Genomic DNA, 14,118 nt, shown 5'->3' with positions numbered 1-14,118 from the left:
AGCAGGGTTGATTTACATGAACATAGAGCAGTACTGCTCTGTATTATTTAGGTTGGGCTGAATGGAAAGTGGGTGGGCACAAGCCCTCAAAGCCCACCCGTAGGGCCTCTGCATACACCATAAAAGAAATAAGATAACCCCCACTGTACTTATACTGTCCTGCAATACCTTACAGAGGCATTTATCCCACAGGTGGTGGTTCTAGTTTTTATTAAACTGCATGAAGAGGCTACATGCCGTAAGTAGAGCAGATCCTGAGAAGTTAATAGCCAGTCTAAATATTTTAAAATATTAGAGACATCCAATCAAGCAGTGTCAGTATTAATTTTGCTGCACATAAAGCAACGTATTTATTTCCTAGAAAGCTATCCCCCCTGTCGCACATGTATAAACACGCTGCCCCTCACTCAGTGTGACATGTGTGTTTGTTTCTCTGCATTGAAGCGGCGCGGAACGGAGAGGCGGGGCAGATAAAGGGGCTGAGAGCGGGTCGCGAGGGCGGTGCAAGAGAAAAAAAGGCAAAGAGAGAAAGAGAGAGAGAGGCTGCACCTCGGCTTGAACGCCGGTAATTAGTGACGTGCCTTCCCCAGGAGCAGAGCAGTCGCTGCTGGGAAAGCAGCCCGGTGGAAGATGAACGGGGACTCCGTCAGACCTCCGGGGTGATGAGGAACGGAGAGGACCGACGACAGAGAGCTTTCTGCCGCAGAGGAAACCCAGATTAGGCTGATATGACTCACAGCATTACCGGCATCCCCTGTGGCACAACAAGTCACACATCCTACGATTTTCTCTCACCCATCAGCCCTCCCACCTCGATCACCCAGCAGGTTGTGATGAGTAGGGGATGTAGGGTGGAGCTGAACGCACCGGCAGCCGGCAGGATCTTGCACTGACTGCATCTTAAAGGATCTCTGTCATCATCATCACATCGGTCCCCGTGTTCAGGTATGTACATCCTGGATTTACTGTAACTGAAGTGGGTTTCTGCAACCTGTCTGAGTGCACAAACAGAACTGTAGAGGAATAATGAGTCAGGGAGAAGTGCAGTTATGTTCCACTTTGCTTCTGCAGTTTTTCTGTTGCGCACAGATCTATGCAGTTTGCAGGTGGCTCTCAGCGCAGCAGGATAGTGGCTATTACATGTAAAGTAGGCTATCAGAAGCCTATGATATGGAAGCCCATTGACGCCAGGAAAAATGAGCAATAGCTATGAAGCACCCATAAAAATGAGTCTAGTCATAATTATGAAATAAAAGGTCACACTCATGCCATTAAAAAATCATAATTATGAGGTAAGAAGAAAATAAACTGTTTAATGCCGCTATATATGCATGCTGAGCACATGAAGGCTGAAGTACAGGCAGAGACCGTTTCTATGAGCATGCAGAAATGGAGAGACGTCAGAGTGAGGGGCTCCCACAACAAAGGTGTGCCCACCCAAACCAGCTGGGGCTCGGTGCCGTCCTCAAGGGCGTCTTGGTAGTAGTCAGGAAGTTAATTGGCACATCTCCAAGAACCAGACTGACCTTATTCAGAAGAGTGTTGAACCCAAGTCCTAATGGACCAAGACAGTTTGATACAGACCGCATATCTCAGACACTCCCCCTTGCGGACCACAATGGTGAGAGAACGAAAATACACTATAGACTTTCAAAATAAAATCGTTAGGGTAAGGGTTGATGCAAGGGTTAGGCTACCTAAAGTTAAAAGCCTAAAACGACCTGCAAAACTGGATTACAGAACATGTAGGCCCCGTCCACACAGAGACGAATTCAGGAGTATACACAACAGTTTTTTGTTGTATCGGCGTTTCATCCACACGGAAACGGCATTTTGGGTGACTGTAAATGATACTTTTTGAAAACAGGTCCTGGAGTGCATAAATCCGTAAACGACTACCGTTTTGTCGGCGTGTGGACGGCCAAACGCATCTTCCTTGAAACGATTACGTCACACGAGGCTTAGCTCTCTTAAGACGCCTGCGCCGGTCCAGCCAAAACGAGAATGGCAGATTACAGGGTTGTGTTTGTGCTGCAGAAGCTACTGAGCTTGTTACGGCTTTTACAGCAAAATCTGATGCTCCTTTACCACCACCATGAAACGCACACACCACATGTTCTTAAATCTAACAGAGAACAACCAGGAGGGCAACTAGAAGAAAGTCTGTGTCAGTTTTCTGTGATCTTCTTCTTCTCTTTTGGTGCATTTCCGTGGCAGCGTTACAGCGCCACGTACAGGCTTGGCATATGCACTACAGCGTTTTCAGTTGTTTTCCGTGGTTCCGTGCTTATGTGGATATTTCCAGATATATTGCCATTTCGTTTTTCAAAATGAAACATCAAGATATGGTTTTCGTCTCCGTGTGGATGGGGCCTTAATAAAGCCAAGTAAACTGCTTTCAAGGAAAAAGTTTGTCCCCCATGAAAACACTTCACCGCAGCTAGAGTAGCTTAAGCTGAAGCTAATGAAGCTACATTAGCTACATAGATAACGTCCTTAAGTAGCCAGCATAGTAACATCTAAAGCTAATGAAGCAATGCAGACTACGTTAGCTATGTAGATCAGGGGTCAAACTCAATCACAGCAGGGGCCAGATTCTGGATTCAGGTCTAACCTGAGGGCCTAACAGGGTCCCCTTTTTAACCAGAAACTGTCAACCTCGTTTCACCAGTAATAAAATATGAAAAAAAAACAAACTTTGCACCAATGGTAAAGGATTTTGAAACAAAGATTTAAAGATAAGTTTAAAGGCTCATAATCTTAGAAAAGTAAATTTATTAGTTCAAAAATATCAAAACTAGAAATTGAAAAATTATGTTTTTAAAGGCAAATATATTAGAAAGAAAGTCAAAATTATGAGTTTAAAAGCTCAAAATATGAAATAAAATTTGTAATCATGAAATTGAAAGTCAAAATATTATTTCAGATTTTTTAATTGTGAGTGTAAAAAGTCAAACTAAAGGATTAAGAAGTCAAAGTAAGGAGTAGAAAATATGAGGTAAAATACAAAATAAATGGTTAGAATTGTCAAAAAATGACTTTAAATTTTAAATTATGAATTGAAAAGCTCAATATATTATGTAAGAATTCAAAATTATGAGTTGAAATGCTCAAAGTACAAAATAAAAGGCCAAAATCCCAATTTTCAGTCCTTATTGTGAGATGCACAATTGCAAATATGAAATTAAAACACAAAACAATTTATTTTCCCACATTCCTTACTTTTTATCTAAATGTTTTTACTCCTTTTTCAGATTTTATGATTTCACAAGGTTATCTTAAAGGTGCAGTGTGTAAAATTGGGAATTTCAACCCATTTCTCTGGTGAAAACTGTGGCAACCAGTGGAATTAAAAAAAAGTTTATCTGTTATTTGGTCGCTTCTTTGGCGCCATAGAAACATGCAAAATGCAAAAATTCAAGATGGCGGTGTCTGTAGAGGGGACCCTCCCCATGTATGAATAGATTGCTTATTCTGAGTTAATATATAAAAAAAAAAAACACATATTTTTCAGGTGGATAAACACTAATTAAGATAGACCTACCTATAGACAAGATGTTTCATTTAACCAAGTTTGTTTGTTTTACTAAATGCTACTAGGCTAAATATTACACACTGCACCTTTAAATCATCAAAAATAAGTTCACATTTTTATACTTGAGTAAAAACTACATACTGATGGGCCAGTTATAACAGAAATATCATATGATCCCTCAGGCTGGATATAACTGTTCCAAGGGCCGGATTTGGCCCCCGGGCCTTGAGTTTAATAACGTAATAATGTAGCTTAATCTTAGGCTAACAAAGCTATGCTGGCTGCATATAAGATGTAGGTAATGTAGCTACATTAACTCACAAAGCTTAAGCAAACAAAGCTATGTTTACGTTTGATTTTGCTACATTTGCTAAAGCTAGACCCCTCTTAGAAGTAGGTATGCAAATAATGGCTTGATTTAGTTTTGTTTTAGTGATTTAGTTTTTGTTAGAGCTCCCTTGTAGTTACGTTAAATTCATGCTGGCGAAGCTAAAGTAAGCCACCATTCACATACTTCCACATTGGATCTGTTCATAATTTAATCCTCTTTTAGACATGAGACATTTTTCTGTTTTATTTATGAGATGTTGCTTAGTCTGTAATGTTTGCAATGTGGTTATTTCATGTATATTTTTATGGACTTTATAATAATGTACTAAGTCAAAAACAATGTATGATATTATATGTATTAAAATTAATATATTAATGTTAATATTCAAGAATAGACACATTCAGGAATAGTCTGATAGGTACATGTTCCCCCTCTGTCATATTTGTTTAGTATTGGCCGGATTTCTGAAATCACGTGTTAAGTCATTTTTGGTAGAAATTGTTTCAATCTCATATGTTTTTAGGGCTGGTTTAAAAGCTTTAGGATTTTAAAGAAAAAGGATACCCTATATATTCTAATATAACTTTTCTCAGCACATTTTCTGAATTTGATAATTTTCTGAAGGCCGGATGAGAAGCCCTAGGGTCCTGACGCAGCCCTCGGACCACCAGTTGACCAGCCCAAACTTTTTCCATTGAGGGCCACATACAGAAATATAGAAGTACGTTGGGGCCACTTTACTATCCACAACGAGAGGATTATTACATTAAGTCAGAAGTAGAATAAAGGAGGAGCTGGGGTGGAGGAGGGTTGTAAGAGCAGCGTGCAGAGAGAGCAGCAGAGTGTGGCCAGACAAGAGCAGTTTAAATAGGGCAGCATGAGTGCGACTGGCCTAAAGCGTGCTTAGAACAAATCAGCTGGCCATCAGCTGATGAGGGCTTGCATTAGATCAGCTGATTGGGGCAGAGCTTGACTCTGTGGCCTGCCCGAACTAACGCGAAACGCTCGATTTAACGCTGACAAGTCAAATAGACAAACATTTCCAGGTTTTTGTGGATACCGACCAGACTTCAGGGGGCCCTGTTTGGCCCTAGCTCAGCCCCTGAAATACTATTGGTACTGCTATTTGCCGCTGAAACTCATCAGAGTTAGAAAACAAGATATTATTTTTTTGATTGCCAATATTTTTACCATTTTTTACAGTGTGGTCTCAGTTTAGTCACAAAAAACACATCAATAAATTCTTCTTGCTGAGATGTTTGTTTACAGAATTAGCATGGTAGTATCCTCTTGTTCTGAACTATGAAGTACAGTACAGTCGAGCACAAGCTCCATGATCAAATGTGTGCCATATTTCCTTTAATTTCTAGAATTTTCTGTTCAAAATTGGACTGCTGGCTGCATTTGGCTCCCAGGCCATAGTTTGGACACCCCTTATATAGGGTGTCATAATTACAATATAAAATGTCAAAATTATGAGAGTATCAACTCATATGAGTGTTGACTTTTTAAGTTTTTTCCTAATACTGAGCGTTCATATTTTTTTATTGGCAGAGATGGGCTTCCATACTATGCTGTCTAACTACAGCGCAGATAAATTCTAGTTCATCTGTCAGCTCTATGTCCTTTGCACTTTTCCAGCAGCTGAGAAAACCCAGAGGACAGTGATGCACCAGTGACCGGAGGTGGGGGGAAATCTCCGCAGCTGGTGACTTCCTGCTCCAGGGAACAATCTCTCCCATCACTCGGTGTCCCCTCTCCTCCTCCAGAATGGGAACAAAGTAACCCACTGATGCGTCCGGCAGCCCCTGATGCTGGGCAGTGCTCCGGGGCTTTCCGGTCGGTGGGAGAGGCTCGAGCCACGGCCGCGCGCTAGGATGCTGCGCCAGGTGTTGCACGCGGGCCTGAGGACCTCCTTCCACGCGCTGGGCCGGTTTGTGGCGAGCCACCCGGTGTTCTTTGCCTCAGCACCCGTGCTCCTCTCCATCCTACTGGGGGCCAGCTTCAGCCGGTACCGTGTGGAAGAGGACGTCGAAAGCCTACTTGTGCCCAAACACAGCTTGGCAAAGATAGAGGGAAACCTCGTGGATAGCTTGTTCCCAGTGAACCGCTCCAAGCATGCGCTCTACTCTGACCTGCAGACCCCGGGACGCTATGGGCGCGTGATTGTGACCACCCGAAAGGGGAGCGTGCTGGACCCGGTTCATATGGACACCATACTAAAGGTACACACAAGGCACTTAAAGTCCAACTCTTTCTCTAAACTTGAAGTAGGGGGATGCCCTGACAACTTCTTTTAGGAAGTGGAACAATGGAAACTGGTCTTAAAAGTACGACGGAGTATTATGGCCACATGAAGAGAAAAAAAATAAAAGAATTGATTTTTTTTTTGACATTATGAGAAAAAAATCGTAATATCACAAGAATAAAGACGTAATATTACGAGAATAAATTCGGAGTATTAAGAGAAAAAGTCAGATTATTACGAGAAAAACGATGTAATATTACGAGAAAAAAATCATAACATTACAAGAATAAAATATTACAAGAAAGAAAGTCTGCTGGGGCGCCGCCTCTGTTAAAATGAGCAACGCTGAGCATGTTGTGAAGCTATACTTTAGTATCAGTTTCACACATAAGGAAATACTTCATCTTTTGGCACATCGGCATCAAATTATTAGCAGAATCAGGACAATACTCTGTCGTAGATCTGCGGCACCATGGCAGACTGTCTTTCTTGTAATATTTTATTCTTGTAATATTATGACTTTATTCTCGTAATATAAAAAAAAAAGAAGTTTATTTTTTTTTTCTCTTTGTGCGGCCCTAATACTCCGTTGTATAACAGACTCATTGTAACTAGAATGGCCGTCTGAGGCGGCAGACCCACGCCTAAGCAGCGCCACCAAGGAACTCACACTCCCATTGATTACTATGGTGTTCAAAATTTCGAAGTCAGAGAAAAAACGAACGGGTGCGTGGATCATCACCAAAATCTAATCGATTCTTCCCTGTCACTATCCCAATATTCCCTGAAAGTTTGGTGAAGATCCGACTTTTCGTTCTCGAGTTATCTTGTACACAAACAAACAAACAAACAAAGATACATAACCCCCTGCCAATTTCATCGGCGTGGGTAAGAAGAAAAGAAAAAATGAAAAAACCCAAAGGCAAGAAATATAAATTAAAAATAGAGCTTTAAAATTCAAGACCATAAACTGTATTTAAAACTGTATAAAGTCGCTATAAAGTTCCAAGGTTTATTTAAGTGGAGATCTGGTAATTTAAGTTAACTAACGGAATGGCTAATGTATTTTTTCCCTCTCATTTTTAGCTAAAATGATGTTTGCTGGCTAATAGTATTATTATCTAGCTAACAGCAGTGCTTTATCCAACTAACAGTAATTGCTGCCAGCTAATAGTTTTTCTATTTAGCCAGCAGAAATCCTTTAGCTAACAAACAGGCATGTTGGCTGGCTATTAGTATTTTAACTAGCTAACAAACATTTTTGCACAGTAATAGTAATGTTTGGTGGCTAATAGGGTTTTTACCTTACAGAACGCTTAAGCTAACTAATGGCCATGTTTGCTTGATAAGTAATTAAGCTAACATTTTTTTAGCTACCTAACAGTAATTTTTGCTTGGTTGTGTATTTATCAGGCTAACGGCAATGCTTTTGCTAACTAATGATAAGGACTGCTGGCTAATAGTATTTTTTTATCAGGCCAACAGCAATGATCCGGTTAACTAACTGTAATTTTGCTTTATGTAGCTCATGGCAGTCCTTTAGCTAACCAAGTGTATTTTCTAAAATTACTCCCCTGGGGGTCAATAAAGTATATAGAGTGTAATCTTTATTTAGCTAAACGCAGTGCTTTACACAACAGCTAAAGGTGATGTTTGCTAGCCAAATGTACTTTTATCTAGCTAACATTAGTGGTTTAGTCAAATTTACAGTTATAGTTGCCAGATTATTGTTCTTTTATCAGGCTAGCAGCAATGCTTTTGCCAACTAACAATAGTAATGGCAGAGTAATGATATATTTATCTAGCTAACCAAAATGCTTTCGCTAAATAAAAGGGATTTTGCTCATTAATATAATTTTTTTAAGCTAACAGAAATGCTTTAGCTAACTAATGTAATTTTGCTCATTATCATTAATATCATTTTTCAAGCTAACAGAAATGCTTTAGCTAACTGAAAGTAATTTTGCTCATTAATATTATTTTTTTAAGCTAACAGAAATGCTTTAGCTGACTGAAAGTAATTTTGCTCATTAATATCATTTTTCAAGCTAACAGAAATGCTTTAGCTAAGTAATGGTAAAGTTATCTGGCTCATAATAACTTTATTTAGCTAACCGAAATGCTTTAGCTAACTAACAGTAATGTTTTCTAATATTATTTTTAGTGAGCTAACAGCAATGCTTTAGCTAACTAACAGTAATGTTTTCTAATATTATTTTTAGTGAGCTAACAGCAATGCTTTAGCTAGCTAACAGTAATTTTTTCTAATATTATTTTTAGCGAGCTAACAGCAATGCTTTAGCTAACTAACAGTAATGTTTTCTAATATTATTTTTAGTGAGCTAACAGCAATGCTTTAGCTAGCTAACAGTAATTTTTTCTAATATTATTTTTAGCGAGCTAACAGCAATGCTTTAGCTAACTAACAGTAATGTTTTCTAATATTATTTTTAGCGAGTTAACAACAATGCTTTAGCTAACTAACAGTAATGTCTGAGGGATGATAAATACAGTCAGCATTGAATAATAGTTGTGAGTAGAGCTTCTTGTCAGTGACAAGATTTCTTTCGCTTAGCTTGCAACACTGTGAATGTATGGATTTGAAAATCTGATGCTAATGCTATCAAGCTCTAATGTCCTAAACTGTTTCCTTACCACTGACAAAGGATGAAAAGCCTACTTGTCCATATGATATAAAAGACTAAAGGAGAATTTCCACTCAACATGTCTTTCCCAGTTTAATCTTTTGCAGTCTGGCTAAACTGCCAGGTAAGACATAAAACCACACTCAGTAGGACAGAACATCATCCGACTACTGGATGACCGACATCCACAGTGCTCTCTCCTGCTGTGCTTCATTCGGCACAAATATGAAAGAATAAATAAAATAGTTGTTTTTAAAGTAAATTTGTATTGTAGGAGGTGATACAGTAGCTCTATAGCAGTGCAAAGTGGATGTAATGTGTGGATGTTCCGCTTGATGCTGACTGCTTGTTGGCTAATGTAATTTTAGATAACTAACAGATAACCAACTGTAGTTGTGTTTTTCAGCTTGCCAAAATAGTTAGGTAATAGAATAGTTATCTAGCTTGAAGTAATGGCTATCAAAGAGTTATGTTAACAAGTGTACTATGAAGTTTTACTTGCATTTTTCTAATCTGTATATTGGCTGAATGTAAAAATGAGCAGCTGTGGCCTTTAATTTGAAACCATGGGGATGAAATGTTCCCTTTTTTAAAATATATCATAATGTCTCCTTCAGATTCCCTCTTTTAATTTTCTTTCAGTTGTGGATCAATCACTTAAACAAATTTATAAGGGCATTTGAGCCTTCCGTCCAAAACATTATGTCCTAGGAAATTGACCGGCATGTTAATATGGATAATTTAATCCCTTACAGAAACCCTCTCCACGTAAAGATCATCGTCTTCTGGCTGCAGAACAATGTATGCCTTCTGCCTCCCTCCTTATTCACAGTGATTGATAGTCATTAAATTGAACAGAGTCCCATTTTCAATAACCATGGATACTTTTATAGTCATGAATCAGAATTTTTTAATTACAAAGTAGAGTCAGTCAGAGCTTAGAGGCCCCCATATTTCTCTGTTGGTATTCCTAAACGGATTAATGAGTATCAGCTTGACACCTCTAGAGCAATTAGCCAAACGATTTCATGAAACACAGACGCAATCAGAGCATGCAGACTAGAAAGCACCAAGCTGGTTTGTTTGACTTTGTGTACCTGCCCATGCAGTTTTTTATGCCTGCTTATCAAATATAGTTATTGTGACCCATTAAACATAAAACTAGAGCACACTGCTGATCCACAGAGGGCTACAGACAAAGCTTTGCAGCCATGGAGACACTGGCATCGAGAAGAAAAATCCTTACATAAGCTTACACTGTAGCATTTCATCTGTGAGGTGTGGGACTTTGTAATATTGTGTCCAAGGCTATACCATCAACTTGTGCATCAGTCTGTGAAATCCCATGTTTTCCCAAAGTGCTGCTTAGCCGCCTGGTGAGAATGAGTCTGAACCCGTTGTGTGAGAGAGTCAGCAAAAATAGCCGATAGTAGACAGGATATCCACTTTCCAACAAGAGTAGAAAATTATGAGTCATTCCCAAACACTGCATTGTATTTTGTCTATTTAAGCTTCTGCCAGTGAGTACATCGGTGACCTTTTCTCTTCTTTGATGGATATAATATTCTACATGAATAATTAGTGTTTGTACAGCATTGTTAGTCAAGTCATGCTTGTGCTTATTGATTTTTAAGAAGACAGAGTACAGCCTCACCTTACCTTACTGCTCTAGCTTAGAGGATACACCTGAAACACCCTCTATATTCTGGAAACACAGATTTTTCTGTGTAATATCACACAATATTCAGTCATGCAAGAGTAAAAATTGATCAGGTCTTTAATTTTGTGCTCAAATGCACCACAGGCAGAAATCCCAGATAATTACTGGCATTAATGTTCTTGATCCACTAGTAGTTCTGTTGTAGCAAATACCTGTACAACACAAATGCACAGCTAGAGGAATCTGTTGATAACTGTAGCTATGCCTGTATAATGGTCAACATACAGACTTTTAAAGCACTTAGGGTCACCTTACAGAGAAAAGTTAGAACAAGACATGAATAAGTCGACAAAAATACCTAATGAAAACATGGAATAAAACAGTGTGTAGGTTGGCAGAAAGAAAGAAATCAATCAGACCGCTCAGTAGTTGACCGGGAGTTAGTGGAGCTGCTGAAGAACAGGTGTGATGTGAATACTGGATGGGGTTTGGAGATGATACTAACGGATGATACTAGGAAACATAGTATACTGTCGAGGATGACATCCAAACTCTTTACCTGAGGGGGAGGAGAAACTGAGGTATGATCAACTGTAAGGGAAAAACTGTGAGATTTTGCTGAACATGTGGGGTGCCACAGGGTTCAGTACTTGGACCATTGTTGTTCAATTAAATGATTTATGTTTGGTTTCTAAGTCCCTCAAGTGTATTGTGTTTGCTGATGATACAACCATCTTTTGTCATGGGAAACATCTAAAACATCTAAAAAACCAGAGAATGCTCCCTCCCCAGTTGTGATTTATTGATGAGTGTGTGTGTTGAATCAGTAGCACTGGTGCTAGCATCCTGGCTAAAAGTTACCTCATTTGGCAAGCTATTATTGAGTTGAAATTGGTCTTAAAATTATTAATTCATGCTACTTTTAACCAAGTCAACCATTTTTTTCTACCTATTTTGGCAACTGAAACCATTTTTGCAGCTTTTTTTTTTTTTTTTTTTGCAATTTTGCAACTTTTTAACATACGTTTGCCACATTTTACACAATTTTGCTATCTTTTGTCAGTTTTTGTTTCTTTTGCTATAATTTGGACATTTTTTGCCATTTTTTAAAATATCTTTTAACCCCTTTTTACCACCTTTTAGCAATTCTAACCTTTTTTGCAACCTTTTTGACACTTTCAACCCATTTTTCCCACCCTCATGCCAATTTCCGCTCAATTTGTTTGGCCACATTTTAGCCCATTTTGACAATTTTTAATCTCTTTTTTACCACGTTTAACCTTTTTTAGCCACTTATAACACATTTTTTGCCACCTTTTTGACACGTTCAATATGTTTATGCCACTTTTACTCCATTTTTTGGCTCTTTATGCCAATTATTACCCATTTTTGACTGTCTTGTCACTTTTTTCCCAATTTTGACATGTTTTTTTCATCACTTTTAACCAATTGTTGCCACCACTTTGCCATCCCCAGTGGGCCCCTTTATCCCCCCCTATGGGCCACATTGACTGTTACATTATTTAAAAAGTCTATTTTGTATTGATATGAATAGGGTGTGCCTTTGACTTAACCTGAAGTGTGCCTTGGGTGAAAAAAGTTAGAAAACCACTGAGATAAGGAATTGTAGGGGGGAGACTGGAAAAGGGTGGGATTTGGATGATTTGAATCGTATGAACTGAGTGTTCCGATACCATTTTTTCCTTCCCGATACAATACCAATACCAAAGTGTTGGGTATCGGCCGATACTGAGTACTGATTTGATACCGTGTGAACTTTCTGGACTGACTGTGCAGACTAGCAAATTATTTTAGACCTGTGTTTGACTCAGAACATGACTCAGCAAATAGAATCTTAATGTACATCATCTCTGTGACCCTGAAGTTGTTTTTCTGCTGATTATTGAGTTTTGGTCCTAAATATTATAATAACAATAATACAGGGGGCTGCACTGCAGGCTCTGTGTTAGTAGTTAGTTTAAATAGACCACTATTTTCCTATACAGTTATTTATTTATATATGGGGGTCTTTTATGCCTTATTTAGAGATAAGACTGAATGTGGACAGAGATAGAGCGAGTGGGGAGGGGCATACAGGAAAGCAGCCACAGGCCTGAATTAAACCCGTGCTGCCTGCGTCTAGGACAACATCCCCACAGAAATAACTGCTAGGCTACCAGCGCCCCTTCAATCCAGCTGTTATCATAAAATGCCTGACACATAATGAAGTGACAGATGCAGCGCCGGCCCCCTCTATCTCATTTTTGTGTTGTTGTTGTTGTACGTCCTATTGCTATACACTGCAGGCCCAGAATATAATAAGATGATGCCTCTGTAAATCCCACAGCAAGACCGTTCAAGAAAAGAACTTTCAAAACAAATCAATTTCCAAAGAGACATTCCTACACACAAACAAACACGCTCACTCCCTCACTCTCTGGAGTCAATGCAGCATTCTGAGCTGGGAGACAGCTCTGCCCATGTTCGCTGTGGCAGAGACTGGCATCAGGCCTGTTGCTTAGTAACCAGCCCTGTGGATGCTGCTGGCACTGTTGTCCTCTCGACACAGAAATGGAGGAGGTTTCAAGACCACTATTGTTACCCTGTCGAGTTAAGCTATACTCACTCCTCCTCATATCTGTCCTTCTGATTCACACAGACAAAGTTGATGCACACAGAAACTCTTCAAGTGTTCTGCATAAACTTTGACAGAACTTTCTTTCTTGCTTTTGTCGCAGTGTCTTCAAGGAGAACTGGGCCACTGGGTCGCTAACTTCTCTCTTGTTTGTGTTTTTTTTCTGCTCACAGCTCCACAGGCAGATTTACCAGATGCAGGTCACAGTCCCAGCCACCGGCTTCAACAGCTTCAACTACTCCTTCTCCTACCTCTGTCTTCCTGATGAAAAGAATGTCTGCATCATTGATGACATCATACGTGCCATGGAGGAGATCCAGTCGGCTCGCATGTTTAATCGCACCATCCCAATCCTGCGCTACCCAATCACACAATTGGCGGATGGGCGGCAGGCGTACATCGGCCACCAGCTTGGCGGAGTGCAGGGTTGGGGTCCCGGTGGCGCAGTGCGTGGTCCTGGATCAGGCAGCAGAGGGGAGGGTGTACGTTCAGCCAGGGCGCTGCAGCTCACCTACTACCTCCAAGCACGTGGCAGCCTCATGGACCGAGTCGCCAGCCAGTGGGAGAAGGCTTTCTGTGCAGAGTTACAGTCATTTGCAGCCCTGCATCCAAAACTGGGGCTGTACCCTTCCACGTCCTCTTCCCTAAGGACGGACTTTCAGTTCTCATCTGTGCTGGCACGACGCCCCCTGATGGCCAGCTTGGGGGCGTGTGGTGTGCTGGCCATCTTGTGCTGCTCTATGAGGGACTGTGTGAGGTCCAAACCCTGGCTGGGACTGCTGGCTTTGCTGTCAATCACTCTGTCAGGCCTCACTGCTGCTGGGATACTCAACCTGACTGGGGCCACATACAACTCTTCCTACCTGGGGATCCCTTTTGTCATGCTGGGTAGGTTTGAAAAATTACTTTTGATGGTAAGAAAATATATACAAAACTCTCTACATTCTCCAAAACCAAGGTCACCAATTAGACCAGACCGAGGTGCCATCCTATCTGGACCCATGCACACCTGTTATTTCCTTCTATTTTGACCTGCACAACTTTTTTACATTTACAGAGGTCTA

At 40.2% G+C, this 14,118-nt stretch overlaps 1 protein-coding gene across 2 annotated transcripts in view; it reads left to right on the top strand.

The window, feature by feature from the left end:
- Positions 1 to 613: 613 nt before the first annotated feature.
- ptchd1 (patched domain containing 1) overlaps positions 614 to 14,118 on the top strand; it is a 31,480-nt gene continuing 17,975 nt past the window's right edge. Inside the window, exons 1-3 of one of the 2 annotated variants that reach the window (XM_041813823.1) lie at positions 614 to 945; positions 5,511 to 6,091; positions 13,228 to 13,942. In XM_041813823.1, coding sequence (XP_041669757.1) covers positions 5,678 to 6,091; positions 13,228 to 13,942 — 1,129 coding nt within the window. In that variant the 5' untranslated portion in view covers positions 614 to 945; positions 5,511 to 5,677. Of the gene's footprint in view, positions 946 to 5,507; positions 6,092 to 13,227; positions 13,943 to 14,118 lie in introns of both variants that reach the window. The other variant, XM_041813821.1, reaches the window with a different exon arrangement.

This window comes from Cheilinus undulatus, linkage group 19 (assembly GCF_018320785.1).
Source record: "Cheilinus undulatus linkage group 19, ASM1832078v1, whole genome shotgun sequence".
Lineage (NCBI taxonomy): Eukaryota > Metazoa > Chordata > Actinopteri > Labriformes > Labridae > Cheilinus > Cheilinus undulatus.
This window is presented reverse-complemented; position numbering and strand designations above follow the sequence as displayed.